The 27,884-nt window shown below is 42.7% G+C and overlaps 1 protein-coding gene across 4 annotated transcripts; it reads right to left on the reverse strand.

The window, feature by feature from the left end:
- Positions 1-3,874: 3,874 nt before the first annotated feature.
- Positions 3,875-22,468, reverse strand: CHST10 (carbohydrate sulfotransferase 10). 4 transcript variants are annotated; one of them, XM_082069986.1, is made up of 7 exons: positions 22,151-22,468; positions 20,574-20,722; positions 16,870-17,004; positions 13,979-14,076; positions 11,086-11,320; positions 8,404-8,509; positions 3,875-6,614 (listed from the first exon to the last, which is right to left on the reverse strand). In XM_082069986.1, the coding sequence occupies exons 3-7, from the start codon at positions 16,979-16,981 to the stop codon at positions 6,077-6,079; spliced, it is 1,089 nt and encodes a 362-aa protein (XP_081926112.1). In that variant the 5' UTR covers positions 16,982-17,004; positions 20,574-20,722; positions 22,151-22,468; the 3' UTR covers positions 3,875-6,076. The 4 variants fall into 4 exon arrangements, with proteins under 4 accessions (XP_081926112.1, XP_081926111.1, XP_081926114.1 ...); XM_082069985.1 differs by lacking the exon at positions 20,574-20,722 and having other exon boundaries at positions 22,151-22,466; XM_082069988.1 differs by lacking the exons at positions 20,574-20,722; positions 22,151-22,468 and adding an exon at positions 21,590-22,074.
- Between the last annotated feature and the right edge of the window lie 5,416 nt (positions 22,469-27,884).

The following is a 27,884-nucleotide window of genomic DNA, read 5'->3' on the forward strand; positions in this document are numbered from 1 at the left end:
CCCTGTGGTCCTCGTTGTCCTGGTTTTGTTAAAAACAAGACCAGTTTCTCTTTTAGTGAATTTTCCTTTCAGCTAAAGTCTTCTTAGTAACTGCACTTTTCTAAAGTCGGATACATGTTTTGGTAGACATAGCAATGGAATGCAAGGTCGCTGATAAGGATGCATGTCCCGTGAGAGGGTCAAGGAGGAGCGAACTGAACAGGTGACTAAAATTGACAAACTAAGTATTCCATCCCATTCACATGATACTTCATATAAAAGTGGGAGATCACGAGGATCTCGTCCTTTTTTCTCTTCTTCAGCTACGGCTGACATCAGGAGAAGACCCTGCTTGCCAACCCTGTGAACTGAGGCCTAGTGACAGACTGAATCCAGTTCCAGTTTGCTGCAGAGTCCAGCCCAGGGCTTCCGGTGGCTTGCTGTGCTGCTGCTGGAGCCCTGCTGATCTTTGGAGGGAAATTCAAGGTTGGTTTTGTGTATTTTGTATTATTTTCTCTATTTTATTAGTAGCATTTTTAACTTTTTCCAACTCTCTCTCTTTTGGTCCTTCTTTGCCTTCCTATCACCTGTACTTAGTGGGGAGGTGGGGGACTGGGGGAGAGAGGGGCTTAACAAAGCATCTGCCACAGTTTGTCACCCTGCAATCAAACCTTGACACTCATTTACCCTCCTATTTGCAAATTTGCTTTTGTCCTACAAACTGCTCAGAAATTACTTGTACACAACCGGGGTGGTCACCATACCTCTGGCAGTTAGGGTGGGTACTGCATTTCCAGGTGTGCAGCCTTTAGGATTATTTTTTAATTACTTCCTTTGCACTTTACTTTTTTTTTCCTTTCTGTGATTTCAAACAGACACCTGCAGCAGATGCTTCAGGCTTTCAGCCCACCATGTGCATGCTGTCCCATCGGCAGCTGCTTCTCTGGCATGCACATACAGCACACAGTGGAACACACTTGCTCCTCTAACACATCCCATAAAGCTTCAGCTCCTTTCCTTCAACATGGAATCCAGCATCTCCACGGGCTTTAAAGAGACCACCCATGGCTTTTTTCAGCACTGTTCTCACAGATATTGCCTTGCCTCGGTTTACCAGTCTAGAATTTCTAACAGCATGGTTCCTTTTTATGACTCAAAGCAAACACTCATCTTTTTCACCTTTCTCTCCTGCCTGGATTAAAATGGAAAAACGGCATAGACAGTGGGATCATGTGCACCCTCAGCAAGTTTGCAGATGACACCAAGCTGAGTGGTGCAGTTGACATGCCGGAGGGATGGGATGTAATTCAGAGGGACCTGGACAAGCTTGAGAAGTGGGCCCATGCTAATGTTATGAGGTTCACCAGGGCAAGTAGAAGGTCCTACACCTGGGTTGGGGCAACCTCCAGTAACAACACCGGCTGGCAGACGAAAGGACTGAGAGCAGCCCTGCAGAGAAGGACTTGGGGGCACTGGTGGATTAAAGATTGGACATGAGCTGGAAATTTGCACTTGCAGCCCAGAATGCCAAATTGTATCTTGGGCTGCATCAAAAGGAGTGTGGCCAGAAGGTCAGGGGAGGTGATTTTGTCCCTCTGCTCTGCTCTGGTGAGACTCCACCTGGAGTCCTGTGTCCAGATCTGGGACCCTCAGTACAGAAAAGACATGGACCTGTTGGAGAGGGGCCAGAGGAGGCCACAAAAATGATCAGAGGGCTGGAGCAGCTCTGCTGTGAGGACAGGCTGAGAGAGTTGGGGTTGTTCAGCCTGGAGAAGAGGAGGCTCCAAGGAGACCTTATTTCGGCCTTTCAGTGCTTAAAAGCAGCCTACAAGAAAGATGGGAACGGACTTTTTAGCAGGGCCTGTTGCGATAGGACAAGGGATAATGGTTTTAAACTAAAGGAGGGTAGACTCAGGCTAGATGTGACGAAGAAAGTTTTTACAATGATGGTGGTGAAACACTGGCCCAGGTTGCCCAGAGAGGTGGGAGATGCCCCATCCCTGGAGACATTCCAGGCCAGGATGGACGGGGCTCAGAGCATCCTGATGTAGTTGGAGATGTCCCTGCTCATTGCAGGGGGTTGGACTAGATGGCCTTTGAAGGTCCCTTCCAACCCAAACTATTCTATTATTCTATTCTATTATTTTACAGTAGCTATTCCTAACAGCACCATTTCCATGCTTACACCAGCCTGTTGCCACCAGCTGCATGGCTGCAGGCCTAATTCTGCTCCCTTCATAAGGGAAACGTCTCCTACTGCATAGCAAAACAGGCTGCCGGCCTTTCAAAACTGCTCTGGTGGTGATGATCTGAGGCACCTCAGGCTACTGCCACATGCCGGGAAGGAAGATGACAGCTCAGCTGCACACAATTGCATTAAAAGCACAAAAATAGAGATTTATACAAGGCAGCACCAGTGTCGGCTGCGCACATCAGCGTGAGCCGAACTCCTCCGCCAGGAGGGAGGCACTCTGCCTTTGCCTGCCCAAGCACTGCGGGTTTTGCTGCTAATAGGATCATTTCCCTCTAAAACCTTCCCCATGGCAGCGGACCAGGAACACGCATAGCTAAGTGAGGCTGAAAGGGAATTTTCCACCACCCACAAGTCCCTTTCTAACTTGCATAAATCTTCTCAAGTGCAGGCCACAAAGAAATTGTGTCAGTCTCTGCAGATAACATGTAACAAGCTACTGGTCAAGATAAATCTTCAGGGCCCAACTCCTGGGTCAAGTTTCCTTTACACCCTCACATTTAAAATAAGCACACATTGAATTTACACCTCCTTCCAGGTCCCTTCACGTTGCTGTAATAATCGGACAGAGGTTTAGTGAATTCTGGATGCATTTTCACCACAAAGAAGACAAAAACAACCCCAAGACCTCAAAACCCCTTCAGCTGACTGACCTCTAGAAGTGTCCTTAATTTTATACGAAACCTGAAGATAACAGACCCATGGTAAGCCTTGTAATCAATTATTTCTATCTTTGCTAGCTGAGATCGGAGTGAAGACTTGGAGCACTAGGGACGGGAGTCCACGAAAATCAAGGAGCTCCACAATGAGCAGAAGCAGTAAAGCTGGGTTTCCTGTCTGTACTTTCCTAAAGCTAACATACAGCACGGACTCTCTGATGCATAAAGAATGGTTCTCTCCTCTCCTGTTTTCAGAAAGACTACTGCAACTCACTATCCCTAAAAAGTCAACTTTCCTCTCTAAACTGTGGTTGAAATGGGCCAAAAGATTCAAAAGCTGCTGAGGAGAAACAAAAAAAGAAAGGGATATGCATAAAGGATGTGATTTTGTTTTCTGAAGCTATAACAATAAAAAAGAGAAGTAACAATCAGCAGTACCCAAAATATGACATAAATAGTACCTGCAGTTTGAAAGCAAATGACATCCCAACTGCCGAATTACATTAATGCACACCACTGGGACTAGATCTGTAAATAGCTTGTATAGAGCACAATTAAGCTAAAACACAACACAAGCATTTAATTCATCATAATTAGCAGAGCAAGAGTCTCCTCCCTGACACAGTGTGCTCTGACCATGCTATCTGCCTCAGACTGAGATAAGGAGACCCACATCATACCTCACCAAGGGCTTTCATGTTCTCCAAGTTTCTGCAAGCACCATGCCAAAACTGTGCCATCATTACTTCAGCCATGTGAGGAGAAAAACCGCACTCCTAGAAAGAAAACATAGCTCAAGAGGGTAGCATTGAAAAGAGCAACTTTGTGTTTGAATTGAAAAAATGGTAACAAGTGTTCCAGTCCCAGCCTGAAAAGCGTGGGAGCAGGGAGAGAAGTACACACCTCTACCCAATCCATAGTTCTGTCCACGTGTGCTGTCAGATGCCTGAGAGAACTCAAAGCAGGGAAAACTATTAGAAAAAAATATTATTACTTAATATTTATGTAGCATTTTCCACCTTGCAACTTTTAAGAAATCAATACAGTAAGTCATTTACCAAGAAAAATAAAAACGTACATTGGTGTTTTGTGTGGTCAGTAGCTTATGCTTTCAGAAGAAACCAATTCTACTTTAACTTTATTAGAATTAAACTTAAAGGCCTGAATTTACTATACATTATTTACTGTTACATTTCAAATCAGCAGAGAGGTAATCAACCAGCTCAACAGCTCCAAAATGCATTTAACAGTACATTTTGCTAAGGTCCCATATTAAGAAAACCTCTAGAAAAACCTGGAGCTGTTAACATCTTTTCATGATTGGCTAAGAACTAACAAGTTAGGGCATTGTAATTGTTGGCTTTAAAAAAAAAAAAAAAAAAAAAAGAAAGAAAAAAATCCCACCTTCCAGTTTTGCCACCTTGGACTATACTCTTGATAACGATGCCCAATTAATGATTCTCCCTTATTTCAATTAGTCTGTTGAGATCTTTCTGAAATCATTTCCAGGTACAACAGGGCTTCCTTTTTGTGGGCAGCAGCACATGTCATCTTGGCACAGCTTTTCTTTTTCACAAGTGCAAGATGCTTCCTTGTGTTGGTCCAGGAAGCTATCAAAAGCATACTGTGGCTGGATTTAAGAGCAGATTCCATAGCACTGGGCCATCATCAGCATTTCTAGCCAGCAAAATTATGCTGCCTTGAAAATTAATCTTTCAGGACTAAGATTTAAAAAAACACAGTTCACACGATGACTGTGACAGAGCAATTCCTGTATCTCAGACATGTGGTCTCCCTTTCCCATTGCCGGTGGGATGAGGTGGCAGTGCGCTGATTTTTATTGCTGGTGAACTCAAAACAAGAGATTGCTCTTTATGAGACCTTATGAACCTGCAAGCACAGGCAAACATGATGCCCACATCCATTCAGTTCTGTTCTTCTGGGTTTTTTTAAATGTGTAAAATGGGTACACAAATTCAAGTGACATTTAAAACTCCTTGCGAGTTGCTAATTCACCCCACTGGTAACACAAATGTTGGGCATTTTTGAGCTGGGACACTATGGTGGTGAATCACCGGAAAATTCAGGGATTCATCCTGTCTCCTTTAGCAGCAGGGAGACGATTTTTCAGAGGGGGGTAAATTTTCTGTTCTCTGAAGTACTGAATATTGAGCGAGGCTGGATATAAGAAAAAAGGTAAATCGTTAAACCCAGTAACTCTAGCAGCTCTCTTATATGACATCCCGCTTTTGTGGCTTCTTTATTAATCTTAACTGTTAGAAGACAAAACAAGTTAAATTGTGTGATATTTAGAGAGCATCTTGTGACTTTTACATGTGCTCCTGCAAATACAATTAATACTTTAAATTTATTCTCCTTGAAGTTTCCCTAGCCGTTTCATATTTCTTCTATGTTCCATTTGCATCTGGTGTTCTCAGATAACTTACATAGCCAGGAGTGAAATAATATTTTGAAATGAACAACAGAATTATGAGGCTCAACAGACCAGTAGTAAGTAAACACTTGACAAAAATACAAAGACAACCGAAGCTCTGGAACCTGTCCCTTTTTTAATACCTCTAAAGCCTCTGTCTGATTAGGTTCACTTTGTGACAAATAAAAATGGGATTAGATCAGCATTACTGTTATTATAGCAGCCACACAACAGAAACTAGATGATTTTACTCGTCAAGCATTTAATCAATTTTTAGTCTTGTTCTGGCCTCTCATTTTCAAAGCTCAGGGGAGACTACATGCTTTTCTCATGAGCATGAATCATCAAGTTCACCCACATACTAGAGTTAACCTACAGTGAATTTGCCATCTTTATAAATACTTCACAAAATTTTTAAAATGGCATTCTGTCTGGAAGAGGGAGGGGAAGATCGTAGCCCATTCCTTCTTCCTCTTTTTTCCTGGGTGGAAGAGGGGAGAAGTGAAAACCTGTATTTCAGATAACAAGGACTTCATTCCTAACAGATTGCAATGTCACATATTGAAAACATGGTCAGTAAACAACAACTATAAGCCCCTGCTTGCTCATATGACAAATATTTCACTGAAAAGTGGAGCAACATCAAAAAGCTAGAAAACAAATGGTCATTCTCAGCTCTGTCAGTGTTGCAGCTGGTATTCACGCAGGTTTAGATTAATCCATGAGACGCTTCTTCAGAGCTTATCCTAAGTGTCAGTTAAGCAAGAAATCTGGCTCCCGATAGCCAAAGAGTTTAAAATCACCTTCAAACCGCGCATAAAGACGTCTTATGTCTCTCTTGCTAATTCCCGAAAAATACCGTTCTACTTTTGTTTTGTTGTACACCGTTATGCCTGGTGGAATTGTGGGGTATGATACCAGATGGTCTATGCCGGCTGCTTTCAAGATATATGGAGCATCGTCCTCCAGGGTTTCATGGTGTCCAATCACGCTGTACGTGATTTCACACGGGGCGCAAAGTTCCACGTACGTGACCCAATGAATGATGTGGTCACCAAACTGAACATCCAGCCATCGGTGGTTAGGGTCACCCAGATAGCGCACAAAATCCTCAAACTGCAGCCCTTTGGTCTCTGTGCGGTTCTTTCTGTATTTACGAATGATGCCAGGAGCAATTTCATGCCGGTACCATGGTTCAAAACGGGGATTGTGCACAAACTTGTCTTTAAATGCAGAAATAAGTCTTTCAAATGGATCTCTAACAATAAAAAACTTGAAATATAAATTCAGTCTAAACAGAGGAAGAAAAAAAAAAGGAAAATAAATGATTAAAGTGCTATGCACAGTGTTTAAAGAGCGTTTAGCAAAGACTTACAAAATGTACAGGAACTCTGACTACAGACACAGCAACATGAATCTTACACTACTTGTTTAGTCTATGTATATTATAATCGATAGGACTAGAAACAATTTCTGTCTTTTTACTAACAGCTTTGTATACAGTACAAAGTGGAAATAGTTCATCCTATTTTTTGCATTTTATTCAAACTGGAAGAGCTCAGTTTATCTCAATCCATATAAACAGGAGACAAAAGGTGCTGAAAGCTCCAAGTCAAAGATATGTTTAATGCCATGTGATCAAGCTCAAGAAGCAAAATACACAAAGGTGTGGAAAAAGTGGCTTGGTGCAGCTAAATGCATACAGAGGGCTGTGTTTTTCACTGGCAAGTAGTTAAGACAAATCACTGCTTAAAGAAAAAAAAAATCTGGTATTTTATTTGATGTTTTGTCATGCTTTCAATAATGGTTGAGAACACTATTTTTATGAGACCACAGTTTTCAACAAATTTCACAATTTTTTGTGATACCACTGAATCATAATATTCTGTAGTCAGAGGTTATCTACAGGAGGAGTAAACTGAAACCCAAGTTTATTTCAGTAAACAGCTGAGAAAGATTTATAGCCCAGTCCTTGCTGAAATACGGGAATGGACTCTTTCCAGCCTCAACAGGCACTTGCATCAGTCTTCAGCTTCTCCTGACATATTCCTAGTAATAGAGCTGTGCTGGAGCACAAGAGTTGTGCATCTCCAGCACAACTTCTGTGCTGGGCAGACCACAACAACCCAAATCATAATGGCATTCAACTTCTAATACCCCAGCTACAGCTCATCCCCCATGTGAACAACTACTTTCTATGCAGGGCTGTTCAGAGTGAGGGAGAATGGATCCACAGTCTCAAGAATGTGGTGACAGTATTTTCTCTTGCACACAATCAAGTGACCCCATTTCCACAGGCACAGCTGTGACTAATTTGTACTCTGAATGCAACAAACCTTGGGCTGAGCTCTGCTCATAGCTGATACCCCATGTATAAGGGCTGACTCTTCCCAAGGGTTGAATACACACAAAAACCATACAAGCACAAGCTTACAAGTGTCCGCTGTCATCTTATGCCCTTTTCTCTCCATGTTGCCACCCCTTACAGGGATTATATATGGCATAGGCCCTAGCAGATATGAGAGCAGACACAGGAAAATTTTCTAGCCAAAGGAATTTAGAGGGCTCTACTGCAGAGAAGTATGTTTTCTGCTCTAGGAAGAGCCAGAAGTACCCAAACAGGAGGATAAAGTGGTTCAGCTGAAAGGACAACACTCTCAGGCTAGGAAGCACTCATGTTTTAAACCTATCCAGTTCAATCCCCAAAACCAAATCTGCCTGCAATGGCTATCTTTCATGTAGGCAAGGCATCAGGGTGTACCTTCCAACTAAAGCTTCTCTTCTGAAGGTCAGCTATGTAAGAACCAGGTATGCACTGAACTACAGAAACCCTACATCCAGAGGGAGTTGGTTGGCTCACCTAACTGTATCAGCAATTACACTGGTGTTCTCCATTGAAGCCAGTAGGGAGGTAGTCACAGCAACATCTGTGAGGATTGCAGAACAGTGCCAGAATACACTTGCTGGAGTAGAAACCCCACTGTCCTCAGTTCCAGATGTAGACTTCAACTGTACTCTTGATTGTCCCTAATACAACTGGCTCCAAATGCCTCCCACACCACTGGGAAGAAATCTCTTACCGTTTTTTAATTTCAGAGTCACTGAAGGAAGACAAGCGTGGAAGGCCATTCTTCTCATGATCATGTACAATATTTTCTGGTATCTCTTCTATGGAAGAAAATGCTCCTAGAAAAAAATAAAAAAGAGAGAGCAAGTGAATCTTTCAAGGGGAAAAAAAAAAGTGAGCACAAGCAAGTATGTGTGCCTTCGGCTGACAGCTTTTTGTTTCATCTTTCTCTTTTCTGTATTTTTAGCATTTACAGTTATTATGTTTAAAACTGTTAAATGATGAGAGATTCTGACTGCAAAGCTCAAAACTGTTACAATTCTTTAGGGTATGTGACATCAAGGTCCAAAAATCAAATGGATTCAAAACTCTCAGAAAAGCACATTATGCAAATTTCATCAGCAATTACATCTAAGCCTATAACTCCTCACCTCAGTGTCCCCATTCTCTTTCCCTCTGCCCACACATACAAATGGAGGAAGACTGAGGATTAACTCTAAAGAAGGGACCAGCTTTTTGGCTGAGTTTCTACCACCACCAAAAAATAAATGTTGTGGGCTGCTTTTGGAACTGCTTCAACACAAAAGCACTTTGCTGTCAGGATCCATGAAGTTTTTTTAATGACTATGCTGTGATGAAACAAAAATTCCAATCATACAATACTACACAGATTAAAAAGCACTAAAATTAACAACAGAAAGCCTCCAGATATTGATTTTTGCAAGCACATAGGCTGACAAGAAAAATAATTTCACTAAATTCTGATGCATTTAACATCCATTTCTTTTTATGACCTTAAGAAATCTCTCATGTGGACCCCTTGGACCCTAGGAGTAAGCCTTCACACAACAGCTACCAACCTGCAACAAGAACAGGGTGCTACAAAACAAGCTTAAGGTGAAAGCCTCTACAGCCTTCTCCATTCCAGAACAGCAGTGAATAATCCACACCACTCAGCTTCTCAGTTTTCTAATTAATTTTTTTGGTACTCTAGGTGAATTCCACATGGACAACAGATGTCAGATTAGACTGCCTCAGAAACTGAAACCTTGCATTCATCCAGAGCAGAGGTTCAGTACAAGCAGTAGCAGAGTTGGCTCCCCCACAGTCCCACAGCTGCGTTTCTCCATCCTGAACCTCCAAATACCACTTACGTATTTAGATGTAAAGTATTCCGCCTCAAGTATCACTCCTGCCTGCTGAAACTACCCGAAGAGGGGAAAGTTTGGTCAACTGCAGCAGTAGTCTTCATCAGCAGATACTAGTACATTGGCAGCTCAGGGCAGAAGGGACCAATGTTTATATGGCAACAATTTTCTATCATTTCCCAATATGCCAGAACTAGGAAGCTCAAGGTAAAAGGTTCCCAGCTGGTAAGATATGAGTTATCCTCCGCTCAACACAACCAATACGTCCCTGCCTGTCCTGAGCTATTCTTTGCATGTTTTCTCTGTTAAATTCTGATAAGAGCAAGTACTTCTAATGCACTTACATAGTTGCTTATTTAGTGCTTTCTTGGAGTGCAGCTTTCACAGGTATTTAAGACACATGCCCATACCTACATGTATGCATCTTTTCTGTTCCTATCCATCTATCAAAGTTGAAACTAATATTGAAGTTTTTAAAGACATACTCCTTGATACAACAGTTTTGCTGAAAGACACGTTCCTTTGCCAATTTGTGACTGTTTCCTTCTGGGTGTGCAAACTGGCTTACGCAAGGTAAAGAAAACATAAAAGCACAAGTGCAGCGCTGGCTGTTTGCAGGATGCTTGTAACAAAAAGCTGGGTTTATGATATCCAGGTTTTGCCCATGTCTTTGTGAGCTACACCACCTGCAAAACCTCAGAAGGACCTCAACTGGCCTGAGTATATGTAGCAAATTCACAGTCCTGGTGCACAGACAGGCAAAATCATCTCATGTCAAACAAAGGTGTGTTATGTTAAATACCATCAAGCCAGGTTTACATAGTGCAGGTAGCGGTACAATAGAAAACCCTGAGAAAATTAGTTATTTTTCTTGGCATACAAGGCTACTAGAAGAGGATGGTAGGCTACAGATAGACAGGCAGTCTTTACCTTGCAGATTGTTATTCAAACACACTAGTCCTTTTACTCCTCCTTCTTTTACAGTCTTTTATAACATACCTTTGTTGACCAAGCTATTGCCTTGAGCACCTCAAAACCTTCGTAACTCCTTTGATGGCTCACTGATAGCACATACACAAAATTTCAGCAGTACAGACCAACAGCACCAGCCAAGTTTTAACTAGCTTTATTCACTGCTAAACAAGCCTAGATAAAAGTCAGTGACCTCCAGTCAGAAATTTTACATTACTGTTTCTTAGGGAATTGTGATACCTTGTAATTTACTTGTTTAAAATTCTACAAATTAGTTCCACCCATTCAAAGGTAAAAAAATCTACCTACCACATGCATATAGGTACTCTTTCATGACTCAAACAACTTTCGAGCCAAGTAATATTAAGATATATTTTCACAGAAAGAACAGGTGCATTTTCTTTAAAAGAGACGTTTTGAAAGGACTAGAAGCAACTGTGAAGAATGAAAGGCTGAAATTAAGTATCAATGTACAAAAAAGCAGAAAGAATACATTTTTGTGTTGTCCTTTTTGGACCAGTTCTGTTCTTTCCTCCTCCTCAAGAAAACCCATGCACCCACAGCAGAGTAAATACCATTTAAAACGATCAAGACTTTTTTCCACTGAGTGTTGCCCACTTTTGGCGTCTGACAAAACAGGATCTTGTGCTTGTCACACACAAATATTCGGTCCAAGACGAATTTGGAAACTGCAGTGTGAGAAAGATTTCTCAATGCAGTGTCTCTGCAGACATTCCTGAGAAGCTCCAGTCTTTCCATATGAACTAGAGGTTGGCGGATCAGATTTCCAGAAAAAGCTTTTCCAGTTGGCTTTACGAAATGCAGAGGGGAAAGAAAAAAAACAAAAGTGCAAGCATTTAGTTTTCAGATCAAATTCTAAAGTATAAAAATTCCCAAACTGTGCATCCTAATTACTCCCAAACTGTGCATCCTAATTACTCTCAGATTCACTATTAAAACATCGCTATGTATTAACTAAGAGTAGCGCACAGTTTCCTTCATGGGCTGCTGCTGTACAGGTTCGTCCAACTCAAGTTATTATGTAGTAGTAGTAAGAGTTTTTCCATACATCAATTTAAGTCTGGTGCAGAGCATGAGGGTCTTATCTGTGTGGATGCAACATGTCTTGACTAAATACTGGACCTCCCACAAAGCTTCAATGGCAAGTAAGAAAGCTTCTGAGAGGCTGGGACAGGAATTTCAACAGAAATTAAGCTCTGATGTCCGAGAATATGGGTGTGAGGGATGCTGGCCCATCTGGCTGGCAAAGAAGAATTTAGGATAAAAGCTGTGTTCTTTTGCAACACCTGCAGGCACTCAGAGTGTCCATTTATTCAAGCTACAACAAAATTTAGTGGACAAAAATTCACACAATGAGTATCAGCGCTTACTGTGGCAAATGAAAAAAGGAGGCATGACCTGTTCGACATGTCTCATTTTCCTGAAACTATGACGAAACCCATGACCACTGCTGCCTCGTAATTAGTGAGGAGAAAGGAAAAAGGAACTTATCTGATCAACAGGTGCTGAGAAATTTAAAATTTCTACTGACAAATCTTCCCCCTTCAACTAATGATTTCCACAGCTGGCAATCCCCAATATCAATACAGACTAGGGGATGTACTGATTGAGATCAGCACTGCAGAGAAGGACTTGGGGATACAGATGAATGCAAAATTGGATATGTGCCAGCAACATGCGCTCACAGCCCAGAAAGCTGATCATATCCTGGGCTACATCAAAAGGAGCATGGCCAGCAGGTCGAGGGAGGTGATTCTGCCCCTCTGCTCTGCTCTGGTGAGACCCCACCTGGATTTCTGCATCCAGCTCTGGAGCCCTTGGCACAGGGAAGACACGGACCTGTTGGAGAGGGGCCAGAGGAGGCCACAAAAATGATCAGAGGGCTGGAGCAGCTCTGCTGTGAGGACAGGCTGAGAGAGTTGGGGTTGTTCAGCCTGGAGAAGAGAAGGCTCCAGGGAGACCTTATTGCAGCCTTTCAACGCTTACAGGAGGCTTGTAAGACAGATAGAGAAAGACTTTAACAGAGCCTGCAATGACAGGACAAGCAGTAATGGTTTTCAACTAAAAGAGGGTGGGTTTATATTAGATATGAGGAATAAATTCTTCAGTATGAGGGTGGTGAGGCACAGAAACAGGTTGCCCAGAGAAGCTGTGGATGCCTCATCACTGGAAGTGTTCACAGACAAGTTGGATGGGGCTTTGAGCAACCTAGTCTAGTGAAAGATGATTCTGCCCATGGCAGTGGGGGTGAGCTTGATGATCTTCAACAGTCCCTTCCAACCCAAACCATTCTGTGACCCTATGATTTCAGGTACAATGTCCAAGCTACACATGAAAAAAAAGAATGATTTTACTTTTTGTCCCAATCCTCCGTAAGGAAAAAAAATCTCCTGCTTTTTCTTTTTGTTGCTCTCTTCCAATATCCCCTGGTCAGAATGTAATCTGAACAGCCTGACAGATTGCTTATCTGTCAAGACAATTCCTTTTGCATGCAACCAGGATTAATACTATTGTTCTGCATTTCATGCTGTCAGGAAGTCAAAAGAGAATAGTTTTAGATCCAGAAAACTTATTATCCTCTTCCACACAAGTAAAAGAAGATATTAAAACTAACTACACAGACCTGCCAGTCTTCCACTGAATAAAGTGTTTCTTCCAAGTATTCTGATGATAACTTAAATTTCAGGTTTTTAAAATATGAAAACAAGAAGCATCATGTTTATACAGAAACCTACAGAAACTTCCATGCTGTATCACAAAAATACATAAGGTGACTTATGTAACCAAAAAATTGCCCTTAGCCCACTGTGCAACTAGTCTCAAATTTACATTTGCATTAGGTGTTTTCAGAGTTTCCCTGTAAATTAGCAGGTACCACATTTGTTCTGCTCTATTGCTGAAATCACAGAACGATGCTTCTAAAATATCAGCTGGTATTGAGTACTACTGTGTTCATGTTCTACTTTGGAAAAATAGTGAGATGAGAAGCACAAAGAGCACAAAGCATGAAAAAGAAATGGAGACTGATAAAAAGAATCAGAGAGATTGGGCGGAGAACTAAAAGAATAGACAAGACACAGGCTTGCCCTCAAGAACCATGAACCTGATGGCTATGGCAAGGCAGAATACAAGTAATCAAAACTGGGACATTATATTAAAAAGGCTAGCAAAACTGACTGTCCTGACTTGATAAAGCAATACTGCAACAATTTTCTCCTCAAAATGGGAACACATTAAGTTGTACCATTCAGATGAAACAAGACAGCAGGTTACCGAAACAAACTAGCTTTGTGAAGCTAAAATGAATTCTGTGGCCCTATCTAAATAGAGCAGTCTGAATAGATAATTCCCATCTAGCAATTTATTTTAACAACAGGAAGCTCTTACTTAGTCTCTTATTTTCTCCCACTCTTTAATACATGTAAGCCTTATCTCAACAGTATGCACCTGGAATTCTTCAGGCCAACGTTTTTCCTCTGGCACATGTACCTCCTCCACTTTAGTCACAGCTGTCAGTACCAATGGCTCTTGCTTGGCACCATAGCCTAAAGGAGGAAGAAAGATAAGAGAATTACAGAAGGTGGGGGGAAGGCAACTATTTTTGCTTCACAACTAACACAACTGAACATCACTTTCTGTATTAAGCTTACAAAACAGTAGGATTTATTTTGAACAGGGAGGAACTAGACAAGACATGAGACAAACCACGAGTGTTTTAAAGGATGTACTCAGTGGGAATTTTGTTGCAATTTCAGTTGAGTTTTATCAAAGACACATGTCCGTTATCTTTTATTTTGGTCTTTTTTTTAAACAAAACTGTGCAAAGACACATAGAAACCAAATATCATGATTGGTAGACAATTGAGTATAGCTACCTGGACTTGACAGCAGGAGATTTTTAGTTTTCAATTAACTTCCCAAAGCATGTCCAAATATAAAACTCCTCTCATATTAGTAGACAGGTTTCCTCTGTTGTAAACTCTTAGACATTACCAGAAGAAAAGTGAAATTAAGGACCACCTTTTATTTATTTGGTGCTCTAAGTAAACACCTCTAACCAGCAATAAATACAAAATTGCCTCTTTATTGCTGGACTGATGGCCTTCCTGAGAGACTCCTAAAATTAAAAAACAAACTCAGCTGATACTCTTTTTCTTTCTTAAGGATTTCAGGGCAGCTAATAGTTTGGGACCAAATTAAAGTATGTAAGGGAAGAAACCTTCGCATCCTTTGCAATTGATATGCTACAGGAAAACTGAAAAATAACACAAGGCTGTAGCTTTATTTTACATGGTGCGGGAAGATAAAAAATAATTTGACACAGCTCCTCCTAACCACAACACAAAAATACCATGATTTCTCCTTGAAAATTTACTTCCATCCATATCGGACTACTTTTCCCTTCATAGAGTTTCTTCTATCTTTCTTCATCTGCATCCACAGTGGCTGATTGGTTTATGGTCCAGAAAATGTGTGTACTCGCATATCCTTTTCTTAAAAGAGTACTCTGTCTACACTGGATTTTAGCAAAGAGCACCTTAAAACTGAAGCACGTTAAAACTGAAAACAATGTAAGCATCCAAGCAATCAGCTACAGTAAATACTGTTGTACACAGACTTACCTCATAGTAACCTTCTGTAAAATCAAAGTAAGCTGACTCAGTGCAAGAGCAGTTAAACTATCTTTCAATATCACTGGCTAAAAGCAAGCCTGCAGGTACTACTAGAGATGATGGACAGAAACTTGTTCCTTCTCATTAAGAAGCTCCTATTGCTCAACCACCCGAGACATCAGTAAAAGGCTTAAACAAAAGAACACTGATTCATTGAGCATCTGCTGGTTTTGTTCTAGCTGCTAAGTGCACACATCCAAATAGGGAAAACTTCTGACAAGCCATATTTTATTAAGTCTAGAAGAGTTCCTCCAGGACTGGCCATCCTGTTGGGGCTTTCTCTAAAATTCTGTTGGTACATTTGCATTATTTCCCTTCATTCGTCCCAGTACAAACACTGGTATCTCCAGCACGTACATACACTTAACCATAGTCATGCCTTTGCAGGACTGGAGCTTAAGAAATTAGAAAATCTTCTGCTCAGAGAACTATTCAAAGGGGAGGATTCACCATAGGAAAAAAAAAAAAACAAAACAAAACAAGAGAGAGAAAAATTGGAAAGCCAAGATAATAAAAAGCAAGTAAATGCAAATGGTGTAGTCTAGTATATTTTTTTAAACCCCACATTTTAATTCTCCTGACAAATTCTGGCAGAAAGAACCACTCAAACAACACCTGAGCTGGGAAACAAGAGTTGGCCTAGAATGAAATACTGGAAGATTAAACTACCTAACATAAGATTCACCTTATTTGCAGATGTACTAGGGCCCAAAACCAGCTGGGACCAAGGAAAGCTGAGTTAGCCTACAGTTCCCATCTGTAAGACTTGCTGAATAGATCCCCACACAGAGGTATGCTATTTATAAAGGTATACCTAATATATTTATCCACTATCAAGTCCTTGAAACAAATGGCACTTAGTGATGTCAGCGCTTCAAAAGTAACACGTTTTTTGCATATCTTTGGAAGATGCAGAAACACACATCTCTGGGGACTGTAAGTCATGTCATCACCTTCAACCTAAACTCTGTGTAGGATGGCTCTGTAACAGCAGCTCCTCTGCAGACAGAAAACTGTAACAGGCTGTGTGGTGTCATCAAATGGCTTAAATTCCTCATCAGCTTAATACCATCTGGGCTACTTAAGCTAAGCAAAAGACTATAAGCTGTTTGTCAGTCAAAGAGCAGAGGATAAAACTGAATGCAAAAAGCAGGGCAGAGGTGGCTAGGCTAAGTGCATTGCAAATGAAATAAAACTTTCCACAAGTTTTACATAATACTGCAGCCACGGGACAAGCAGTCACATGAGGACAAAAGCTAGTATCATGTGAAATGAAATCTTTAATTCCTTGTGAATTTCCTTTGTCTTTAAACTGGTAATTGTGCTCTGTTGTTTTGCACATGACTTCTAATAGATCAAGATACTGAAACTGAGTGTATTTGAGAAAGTGAACCCCACAAAACAGTACTGCAAAACATGATCCCCTCTGTTCTTAACCTTTTTCTTAAAAAAAAAAAAAAGTTAATTTTGCAGACTTCTACCAAGAAAAGCAAAACTGACTATCAGCACTGTCACTTCTAGAAATTTAGCTGTTCTGTTCTCAATCCTACTGAAGAAGTGGTAACATGATCAGAACTACTTGCACAGAAAGAGTATTTGTATATATTCAGTTTGTGTGTATTGTGTGTATTCAATTTTCTGTTTCACATCAAATATTGAACTTACCATCTGGGTCTTTAAAAGTCAATGTGATAAACTTGCTAGCAACCATGAACATGAATATCACCCAAAAGCAGGCAGCTAGCAGCAGCCACTGGTGGTGCATGTTGTCAGGCATGAGCCATATAAAGTTGTTGCTTCCTGTTTGAAAGAGGAAAGATTGACACATTAATTTTGTTCCAGTTTAGAAAAATACTTTCCATAACCAAAATGACAAAACTCTAATATGCATGTGTGTCACAAAACATAGCAGTAGATTTCACTTCTTGCTTTCTGGTCCTTTTGGCTGAGTTTTTAATCTATCTTAAGGTTGAGGCAACGTAACCACCAGCTGCTATCAAAGGGAGGCTTCACTCGTCCTTCACCCCTACGTACACATTCCCAGTCCCCTGCTTGCGCTGGTAATAGCACTGCTGCTCTGACTGTTCATGGAGACAGATCAGCAAAATCCGCAATTTTTTTAAAGTGTAGCTTATTTTTTAATTTAACTTTGCGAGCCGGCTCATTGTAGGAAAGAGAGAATGAAGAAAGCTGCACTTGTGGTGGTAGCTAGTCAGATCAACCAAGCTGTAACATAAACTAATGTTCTTAGTTATCCCAAGTCAGCTCATGACATGTAACATGGACTCATCCCTCACCCAGCCTATGTGAATTATGGGCTGGAAGCTACTGAGCCAGGACACTGAGCTTAACCCGATAAAATACTGAAATATATTAATGTATCTTTTTATCTTGTCACTTTTATTGCCAGCAAAGTACCAACCATAGGTTCTAGAAGAGTTTTTTTATTTCCATCATGCTAAGCACTATTCATATAAATAGTAAAAAGGAGTTCCCTTGCAGTAGTGTCTACTACCTGTAGCTGCATCCCTGCAGGTAAGCCTTAAAGACAGGACTAACCCAGGAAGGCAGGAAGGGTTACCCAAAATGTGACCACAGGTTAAATGTGCAAAGAAACCACAGGTACCGACTGAATCCAAGCAGAGTGAGGGTGAGAATACCACACAGTATTACCAGCACATGGTGTCTGCCCTACCTCACACAGCTGGTAAATTTGTTGGAGTGCTCTGAGCACTTTGCTTGATTTTAAAAATTGTAATCCTAATAAATTATTTTTTATGGTTAAAAGTTACAATGCAATATAAGGAAACCAATTATAAAATAAATTTAAGTCCCCAGCCATTAAGAGAAACGTATAATTTTAAGTTACATCTTTCGCTGAATTTCCAGCCTCTGATGGGCAAGGCACCCAGGGGAGCACTGAGGCAGATACCAAAGATCTGTGAAAGACACACTGCAAAATTTGAGCTTCCATAACTTAAAAACAAAACAACTAAAATCTAACAGCAAATGTCACAGCCTACCTACCAGAACCTGAGACTCCTCAGGCTTGAATATTTATCTTGCAAAAATACAAAGCTCCATTGCCTCAGTTGTTGCTGGAGAGATAAGACAGAACTCAGGTTCTGGAAAGTTCAAACACAAGTCAGTGCTTCCTCTTGAGGATACGTATAACATAACTTGAGAATACTTAACCAAAGAGGCTGTAACACAAAAATCTTATACAATGAGATCCTCTCAACAATCCTGTGACATTTGTGCTTGTAGCCTCAAGAAGAACAAAACACCAAAATCACCCACGTAACTAGCAATAAGAGCAAGCTCAGTCCTAAAGCAGTCACATGTAACTTCAATGAGAGTCACATCTGCGTGGTTTGTGATCACACTTTCTATAGAGCCACTTGAGTGAATTGTCAGGGAATAAGAGACGCACTCATTCCCAGCTAAGATGCCAAAAACATGCTAGTTAATACTTCTAAGCAAACTTTGTGCTAAGTTTTTCAGTTTTACCAGTATTCCACCTTTTTCATTCCCACGAAGCTTCAATAACAGAAGTGAGCCTGGTTTTGATGTTACTTCAGCGTGTCCATCTGCGACATCAGTACTATTGCTACAGAGGCTGCTAACTTTTCCAACCAGCTTTTGCCTTCCAGCAATGCAAATGTTTCCAGGACGGGTTCTCACTGTAGCTGACAGAAGTGAAATGTCTTCAGGGTATGTCAAAAGCCTGTGCTGGCAGACACGCAGTTCAAAACAGATTTGGGACCTTAGGGATGTATGTGAAATGGGTGAGAGGAGGAAAAGAATATCTCCAATTAGAAAAACAGAATTCATAATTTTTAGCTGGGATGGCATGTTCAGGCCTATTTTTATTTTCTCAGTGCAGTATTTTTCAGTTTGGCTTCTGAGAGGTCCTCTTTTTCCTTCTTTTATGATTTCGTTTTTAAGAACTGCTCCTGAAAATGCTGCATTTAGGTAAAAAGATGCATCAACTGTCAGATAATTGCAGGTGCTCTGACCTCCATAAAGATTATGTTGATTGTTTCCCATTTTTTACTGCAATTCGCTAGCTGCCCACTGAGCATGCAATGCCCAAGATACATTGTTCTTCAACATAAAAAACTGTTGGCCAGGAAGGGCAAATAATACTGTGTGAATTCTAGAGAACTCACCTCTTTCTGCCTCAGTAGTTCGGAAGTTTTTGTCATCCTACCATTGCACTCCTGCAAAACTTGCCCTAAGGTTCATGCTGAAAACCACCAGGTCCCAAAGGTCCTCATTTTTCAGTCTGCCACAACATCCATCATTTCCCATTTAGAGCATGAAAATATACCGCCCTTGCTTTCAGACATGACAACAGTTTGAAAATTTTCAAACTCTCTCAAATGAGAAAAATGCAAAATAGATGTCAGGACACAAACCATAGCAACGATATTTTTACTTTTTAGGTAGCTCTGCTAAAACCATGAGAACCATTCAAAATACAATTTAACCTGTCTTCAAGGCAGTAGACTGCCAGAAGCTTGCAGAGAACATCCTGCATGAGGAAAACCTCTTTCTGACCATCAGCCATGGTCTTTTCAGAGACATGACAAATGGTCTGGACCAGACCCTTCTGTCTAACCTAGTACATTTGTTCTACAGAAAGAATGATAGAAACAGCCTACAACATTCGTAGCTTCCCTGCTAGTCTGCCTGCTTTTATCATGGTGATGGATGCACACCATTCAGTAAGGATTATTGATCTATATCCCCTTATGTAATTTATGCATTGGATTTCTAAGAAGTTGTGTTAAACGACACAGGGAGAGCAGTTTCCACCAGCTCTGACCTGAAAAGCAGTTATGGCACACAGGACCCTGCTGCCAGATCCTGTGCTCCAGGGACAGGAAAACAACATTTCAGCCAAAGACACCTACGAGCAGTACACTACTGACCTCAAGAACTGGACTCTGAGACCAGAAAGGGGACAGAATTGCAGTCACATCCCTAAAAACAACCACTATTACCCTTCGGTACATTGAAGCCGAGAGGAAAATATTAAGCAGTTTTGTCTACTCCTTTTTTTCATGTGCACAGCAAATCTGCAACCGTAGTCATAGATGCAAGAGTCCTGTCAGAGTATTTGTCATAATGTAATTACAGTGGTTGGCACTGTTACTCACTTCTAGCATCCTAAGCAAAACTACACTTTTATCAGCAGCACGTTACCTATCTCAGGAAGCAGGACGTAACAGGAGTAACTCAACTACTGTACTGACTCAAATACAATGACCAGTAACATTTTAAAAATAACATGTTTATGTTGTTTCCCTTTCTCTAGCTTCTTTAATATTTTTATTATTTTCACATAGGGTAGCTGTACTTACTGTTATCTCTCTGATCTTACTGCATTTCTGTTGCCTCTTCTGTTACTTATTTTCTTGTGAATACACATACTAGCTTCCGGTTTTTCTCTTTAATAGTTTCTTTCGGCTTCCAAATGTGTCTTTTACTTCTCCTTGCCTAAAACATTTTTCTTTACAAGTAGAAGAAACAAGAAAGCTGTTGAAGGTTTAGTCCCATTTTTCAGGGTGCTCCTTTTCCCTGTTATTGCAATTCTACACTTTTTAGGAGTACAAGATCCCCCAAACACGTCTCACCATCCATTCCTCTGTGCTTCCCTCCCTCGGATACTTACCCCAAAGACAAACAGTCACATAACCCTCAGATCAGCCAGATGCCAATTTTGCATGAGCAAAAACGTGATCACACACAAACCAAAGATCAGGACACAAAGCTTGGCAGGCTTGACCCATAGCCTGCAAGTAACATGTTATCTGGAAAAGCCACTTGCACTTTGGGGAAGACTGCTGTTCTCCATGCGAACAACAGGACAAAGCGTACACAATTTAAACAACATTAAAACTCAGTGCACAGTCCCTGCTCTGCAGCCTATGCTTTTCGGACAGGGTCTCCTTGGCAGGATAGTCCCTGAACACATCGTGAATAACAGCAGCACACCCATAGTCTCAAACTACCAACTGCTTGCCCATCAGCACATGACTAATGATGTAATTTGAAATGGAACTGGTAATGAAGCCAAACAACAGCTAGCTGGGATACCTAATCCATTTTCATCAAGGCCTCCTTTGTTTTGTCTTAAAAGTTAAGAGACCCGGACAACTTATTACACTTAATAATGTTGGACTAAAATCTATTACACACTCCTTTGGCAAGTCGTACGCTGCTTCTAAGTGTTATAATAGACATTATAACAGGCATTTCTGAAAGCTGGTTCTTTCCAAAAGCTTTCGTCCACCCTGACAGCATTAACAGGCCTATCGTCTCTGCTCCTCAAGCCGCCGCTGGAGAGCGGAGCGTCCCCTGAGCACGTACAACTCACCTGTCAGTGGGAAGAAAGCCAGGTATCCGGGGCCGCAGCCCCTGCGACTGCCGCAGAACCCACCCCAGGCCGGGAAGAGGACCCTGCCTCCCCACCCCTGCCCCTGTCAGGCAGGTGCAAGGTCCGACTCCACAGGGCACCCCACGCTCTTTACAGCTGGGAATTGCAGCGGCTCCTCCTTCCCCAGCATCGGGGCTCCATGAGGGCTCCATGCACTGTCCAAGGGTGGTGCGGGGGTAAAAACAAAGGGATCCCCTCCAGGAAGACGGGACACGGCGGTGGTCTGAGCAGCACGGGACCAGCTGAGGCACAGCCCAGCCCCACGGACCCGGGCTGAACTGGCGTCAACTTTCCCCGCTCCAGAGGATGAAGGAGGGCGGGCTGCCCCTGACCCCCGGCAGGCAAAGACAACAAGACGTCTGCAGCGCCCAGCTGGCTTCCCCGCCCGCCCGGCCGGAGCCGCCTCTCCCCGCGGCTGCCGGCCGCCAGGCCTCCCCCCCGCAGCCCCGGCTCCGCCCCGGGGTACCGGGCCTCCCTCGCAGCGCCCCCTCCCCGGCTTACCGGCCTTCCAGCGCCGCTCCCCACAGCCTCGCCCCCCCGCGGCGGGGCGCCGCTCCCGCCGGGGGCCGCCTCACTCCGCGGCGCAGCCGGCCCGCTCAGGCGGCCGCGGCGGCAGCTGCTGCTGCTGCATCCTTCCCCGCCCGGCTGCGGGCGGCGGCAGCGGCAACGGCAACGGCGGCGCTTCCCCGCCCCCGCTCAGCCCCTGCTGCTGCTGCTGCCGCCGCCCGGCCCCGCCGCCGCCGCCTCCATTTCCTCCAGCCCCGGGCAGGCCTCGGCTGCGCCTACAGCCCTGCCGCCGGGAAGGAGACGAAGGCCGCCGCGGAGACGGCTCGGCTCCGTGGAGACGCGGCGCCTGCAGGCGGCAGGGAAGGAGGGCTGGATGGAGGGCGGGTTGCGCTCTCCGCTTAGCCCCGCCTCGCCCCGGCAGGAGCGGGGCGCCTCAGCCGGCGGGCCGGGCACGACCCCCGGCCAGGAGGGCGGCACTGCCGCTGATGTGACTGGGCCGTCACCTTGTCGTCCAGCCCCACCGCAGGCCCCGGCCGTCCCCCGGTGGCTTGCAGATCTCCCGGGGCGGCCGGTGCTTCTCGACGCGGCCCGCAGCCAGCGCTCAGCTGGACTCGCGTATCTACACGTGTATACTTGTTTTGTTTTGTGGGTTTTTTGTTTGTTTGTTTGTTTCGTTGGCTTTTTGTTTTATTTTGTTTTGTTTTAACTGCTAAAATATCCTTAATAGTTCTTTAACACTCGTGTTTCCGAAGAAAAAGAAGGCTGAAAATGCGACTTTTCTGCACCTGCAGGATTCCAGTAGCCACAAATCTCACCGAAACCGGTGCTGGATCTGTTTTTCACAGTTATTTAAACAACTTCTTTTGGGGATATATCGCAGTGTGTGGCTGTAGGGACGTGTTACAGTGCTGAAGTGGTGCTTCCTAAACTCTGCACAGATGAAACTCAAGCCGGTGGAGCTCTGCACAGTGCCTGGAGGACGGGGTGGCACCAGAGCAAAGCCACCCCATTTTACAGCTCCCTGAACACTGAGCTGCTGGGGCCACATCTTCCAGTATGATATCAGGTGGTGTAACACAAAGAATGGGCTTTGTCACCTGACCCTGAAATATGTGCTCCTGTTACCCAGCCCAGCACAGAAACTGTCCTGTACGTGTGTCCCTTGTGTCTGGTCACCGGAATTGGTTTGCGTATTGGGAACTGGTAAACTGAGTGGGGAGCACAGGAAAATCCCATCTGTCAAGCAGAGAATCAGAATAAACAGCATCCAACAGACAGTCTTGTTGATCAGTCCAAAGCAGTCACACAGGCATGCTGCATGAGAAGCCCTTGCTTCCAGCCTTCATGTCGTCTTCCATCTCTGCACACGTTCTGTCCTAGGAAGGACCCACATAAACATTATAATTTTGAGCTCAGTGATGGGAGAGATGGGAATCCCAAAGTCCACACATGGAAGAAGACATGACTGAGAAATCAAAGTGCATTTTTAGGTTTGAGGAGTGATCCTTGAATCCCAGGCCAGATTCTCAGGTGTCCACACTACACAGGGTGGGCCCCCTCTGCAGCAGGCTTGCAGCTCATGCTACACAGCCCTTCACTCTGTTTCTCCTGTGAAGTCTCTCATGGAAAACATAAGGTAAAATTGCCCATCAATGGGATTGTGTGAATAAAGTAAATACCTACACAACATCCAGTTGAAGTTGATCTGCCACAGAAGAGTTGGACGGTAATAGAGTCATGCCCTAAACCCTAATGAAGTCTGTGAGGAGTGCAGGGAAGCTTGGTGCAGGATCAAGGTCAACAGTTCAAGACAGGACAAATTCAGAAGAGACAGAATTGTAGCAGAAGTTTCTGTCTCTGTGTGTCTGGTTACCAATTAAGGAAAATAATCCAATGGAAGAAGAGTTTAAAATGCTTTCACAGCTAAAAAATGTATTGTAAATTTACTAGAGTCCAAATCAAAACTGATACAACCAAATTTAAACTAGTGCCTGTTCTAGAACAAGGGAGAAGAAACACAGGTTAGAAGAGGCAACCTTAACTTAAATCCTCACATTATGTACTTCCCACCCTCTCATTTTATAGTCTGTGTCACTGTGTGGAGCCTGAGTCTGAGACTCACTGGCAAATGAGCACATGGAACGTGCATGGTTTGCAATCCTGAGTTGTGGGTAGCCTGACTCTGTGTGTGCATTATTGAATGACCAAGGGGCTGCACCCCTCCCTGTTGAGGGGGATTTAGTCCCTCTGACCTGTGCCTTTCCAAACTTGATTACCACAGTGAGCTACGCTGGAGCCCGACCAAGGAAACCTGAGGAAGCCCAAGGACGCTGCGGTTGGTATGGACGCTGTGGCCCACCTGTGGAGCGGAGCAGGCTCATCCAAATGCATTAACAATGGTGCCTTCAGTGCTACGCTGATGGCCGGTAGCCAGCAGTGAAGCAGCAGATACATAGACCTCAATGTGAACCAGTGGTGAAAACAGTGATCGGAAACCCAGGTTCTCTGCCTGACTCTCTCTGCTTTTTGTACCAGCACGTTGGGACACTGCATCCTTGTGCCTCCCTTCCTCTACCTGTGAAGTAGAAATGGTGAGAGCGATAGTTACCTTGTTGGCAAAGCACACAGGAAATCTGTGACTCTCTCTGGTTTGAGTCTTGCGCAGGCTAGAAATTTACTTTTTTCTTCATGCTTCAGAGTGAATGACCGCAATTGCAGCCACACACAGATTTATTAATAAGTGGTCTCCGGCTGTGGAACCAATTTCTGCCAGATTATCAAGTTCAGCCCAAGTATTTTAACCTTTCAAGTACGTTGTTACTGACATGTATAATAATTAATCCAGTATAAAAGGAACCAATTTTCCAAACTAAGCACAGTTAATAAGCTTTGTTGTCAGTAATTGGGCCTGAAAGTGTCTGATGAAGAATGTGTTGCATAGGCAACTGTACAGTTGGATTATACAGTTGCTTGTTCAGGCCAACAGGATTCTTGCAAGTAATAATGCTAAACTGTACTGGGGTTTAGTGCTTTAAATAAGCAGCAAAATCAATGTTTGAGTCTGGTTTCTTTTTAATACTAGAGAATTTTTACAATGCCAGAGCAATATAAAGGACAATTGTGCTGGTGAAAAGTCACCCTCCTCTCTCTGGGACATTCTAGTGGCTTCCTCAGAGATATGTCACTGAATCCAATGGAAGTGACGCACCCATTTTTCTGTAGGGACATGTGCCTAAACTGGAAAATTTCATCTTCAAAACACATGCAGTATTTGTACCATTAATAAAGATTTTATGTCCTAAGTACTCTTGTAAATCTTGATTCCAGGTTTGACACTTCTCCTGGAAGAGCGGCTTGGCCAGTCAGGAGGACCAAGTGCGGCACTGGACACGTGAGCTGCAAAAGCACATTGAAACATTTAAAAAAATTATTGTCTGTCAGTGGCAGGCTGTCTTGACTGCCCTCAGTATGAATTAATACTAAATAGTATTTAAGCTTACCAGAATGTTGAAATGAGCCTCTGTCTTGGACAAGTAATCATCCATACTGCAGTTTGCATTTGAACACAGCCAGCCTAATCACACTGAAGACACCCTCATTTTCCTTGACCTTCCAAGCTCATCCTATTCAGCAGAAGCATAAGCTTGCCCATATTGTTAAACTTATGCTATTTTTTTCCTTTTTGCTGTTATTTCAGGCTTTAATCCAATGCCAATTACTGAGATTAGTCTTGGTAGCGCTTTTTGTCGTGCTTTTCCTCCATAAGAGCTGACCTTAAGACAAGTCACCGGTTCAGCATCAAGTACTTGGGAAGAATAAATCTTATTTAAATCGGCAGGAACACAGGCTTTTCCTAGTGCAGTGCCGTTATTAGTGAAATCACTGACCTGCTTCATGGCTGCATTTCTGAGACATGACTGATGACCACAGGAGATCTCTTGTGGGCAAATACCTTGCTTTGCAACTGGTCAGACAAGGTACCTCTGGCATGTAATGCATTTTTTCGGGCATGATCTTTATCACCAGATTCTTTCTCTTTCTGGAACCTGAGCAAGCTAGTTTAAATGTGGATCTGGTTGATATAAGATAGAACATATAGAATACCTTGTGGCTTCTACAGTCATTAAGAGACACTGCAGCAGTCACAAAAATCAGGCTGAGGAATAGAGCAATACCAACAGGGATGTACAACCTCATACAGATGCAGGATTTACTACTATGGTGTAAATATTAATTCCTATGAAGTGTTGCCTGTAATATAATACACTAAAGTATTAATATTAATTATTGGATTATTTTTAATATAAAATAACTTGAGCATGCACCTGTAAAGTGCATGTCTAGAATAACTGGTGTATAGGAAAGACTGAGGTATGTGGAGGGCTTGGGGATGGGCTTAGGGCTGATACCTGCCACTAAATCAGACTGGCTGTAGTAGGGGAAAGATCAGATCCATAAGCAGCAGATGAGACTTATTTTAATTTGGAAATTAAATCCACTTTTTATTTCAGGATTGAAGCAAGTTTTATCTCATGATAAGTGCCTTGGAAATTATTAAATCTTTTTACATCATTACACCATTTGATTGCCTTCTGAGCAGGAGACAAAGTTTAGACTGAGGTAAGCAGGTCATTAGCTGAACCATCTGGTTTACCTTATATTCTTGAGACAGTCTGAGCTGAAAGTTTGAAAGGGAAAACAGCTTTGTGGCATTTATTAACAGCAATGAGCTGAACATGTTGCCAGTCCTGGGCTAGAGTAGCTAAGAACTACATTTAATTATCAAATAAATGTCAATTAAAAGCGAACCAAATAATTCAAAATTATTTGTATAAGTCATAAAATGAGTGCAGCCAACAAGCAAATAAGTCAATTCTTTAAACAAAAATCAGAAATAACATTTGAGTTTTAAGACCCAGTTATGGATATTGTCCAAAGTAGTGAAATTAAGACAATTCACTGCATCAATTAGTATTCAAAACAAGTTACTTTACTTTTAAGTAACATGCTGCTCTTTTTTAACCATCCCCTTTCCCCATGCCCTGAATCATACAGCCGGATTTATCAACTTTAGTTTCTCTCTGTGGCTGGCAGAGTCAAATTGGCAAGCCGCTGAGTCTTAAATTCTGCTGTTTGATCCACCAAAGGACAAATTAATTTCATGCTATTTCCAGGTGACAAAGTTGCTGTTACACTGCACATACACTGCTTCTCATTGCATCTGTGACTTGGGCTTTAGTGAGGGCAACCTGCATGTGCCCTTGCTGTGCTGTGCAATATTGGCAACACACAGAGCACAAGACCTGCTCTGGGCACAGATAAAGAAGTAAGGCAGGTTTTAAAGGCTTTTTTTGGTCATTGTTTCTCAAAAGGGAGCACTGGATGGAGGCAGCTGAGCTGAAACTTTGCTTTGACAGTGTCTGAGATCACGCTCTCCGATGTTAAAGAAATACGTAAGGACAGTGTGCTAAGCAAAGGACACAATTCCTGACTGATCTGATACCATCAAGGGTCGGGAGAGCTGTTGTCTTCTGCTTGATTATCACCCTGTTAGAAAACTGACCAGTTTTGGGGCAGACAGAAACACCTGGGGGACTATTGAGGAGTGACTTGGGTCATAGGAGTGTGAGAAGAGAAAAAGAGAGGTGGAGGAAGGCACAGGCACAGAACCTGAGTCCCATTTGCTAATGAATGTGGGTAGGATCAGCATGTTTTACATTAAGTGGAA

Source organism: Streptopelia decaocto (genome assembly GCF_964273445.1).
Source record: "Streptopelia decaocto genome assembly, chromosome: 1".
In the NCBI taxonomy this organism is placed as follows: domain Eukaryota; kingdom Metazoa; phylum Chordata; class Aves; order Columbiformes; family Columbidae; genus Streptopelia; species Streptopelia decaocto.

Coding starts and splice junctions, on each gene's coding strand:
- CHST10 (XM_082069986.1), bottom strand. CDS start 16,981: ATGCCTGACAACATGCACCACCAGTGGCTGCTGCTAGCTGCCTGCTTT. Junction 14,077..16,869: donor GACTTTTAAAGACCCAGATG/GTAAGTTCAATA, acceptor TTCCTCCTTTAG/GCTATGGTGCCAAGCAAGAG. Junction 8,510..11,085: donor AGTCTTGATCGTTTTAAATG/GTATTTACTCTG, acceptor ATTTTTTTCTAG/GAGCATTTTCTTCCATAGAA.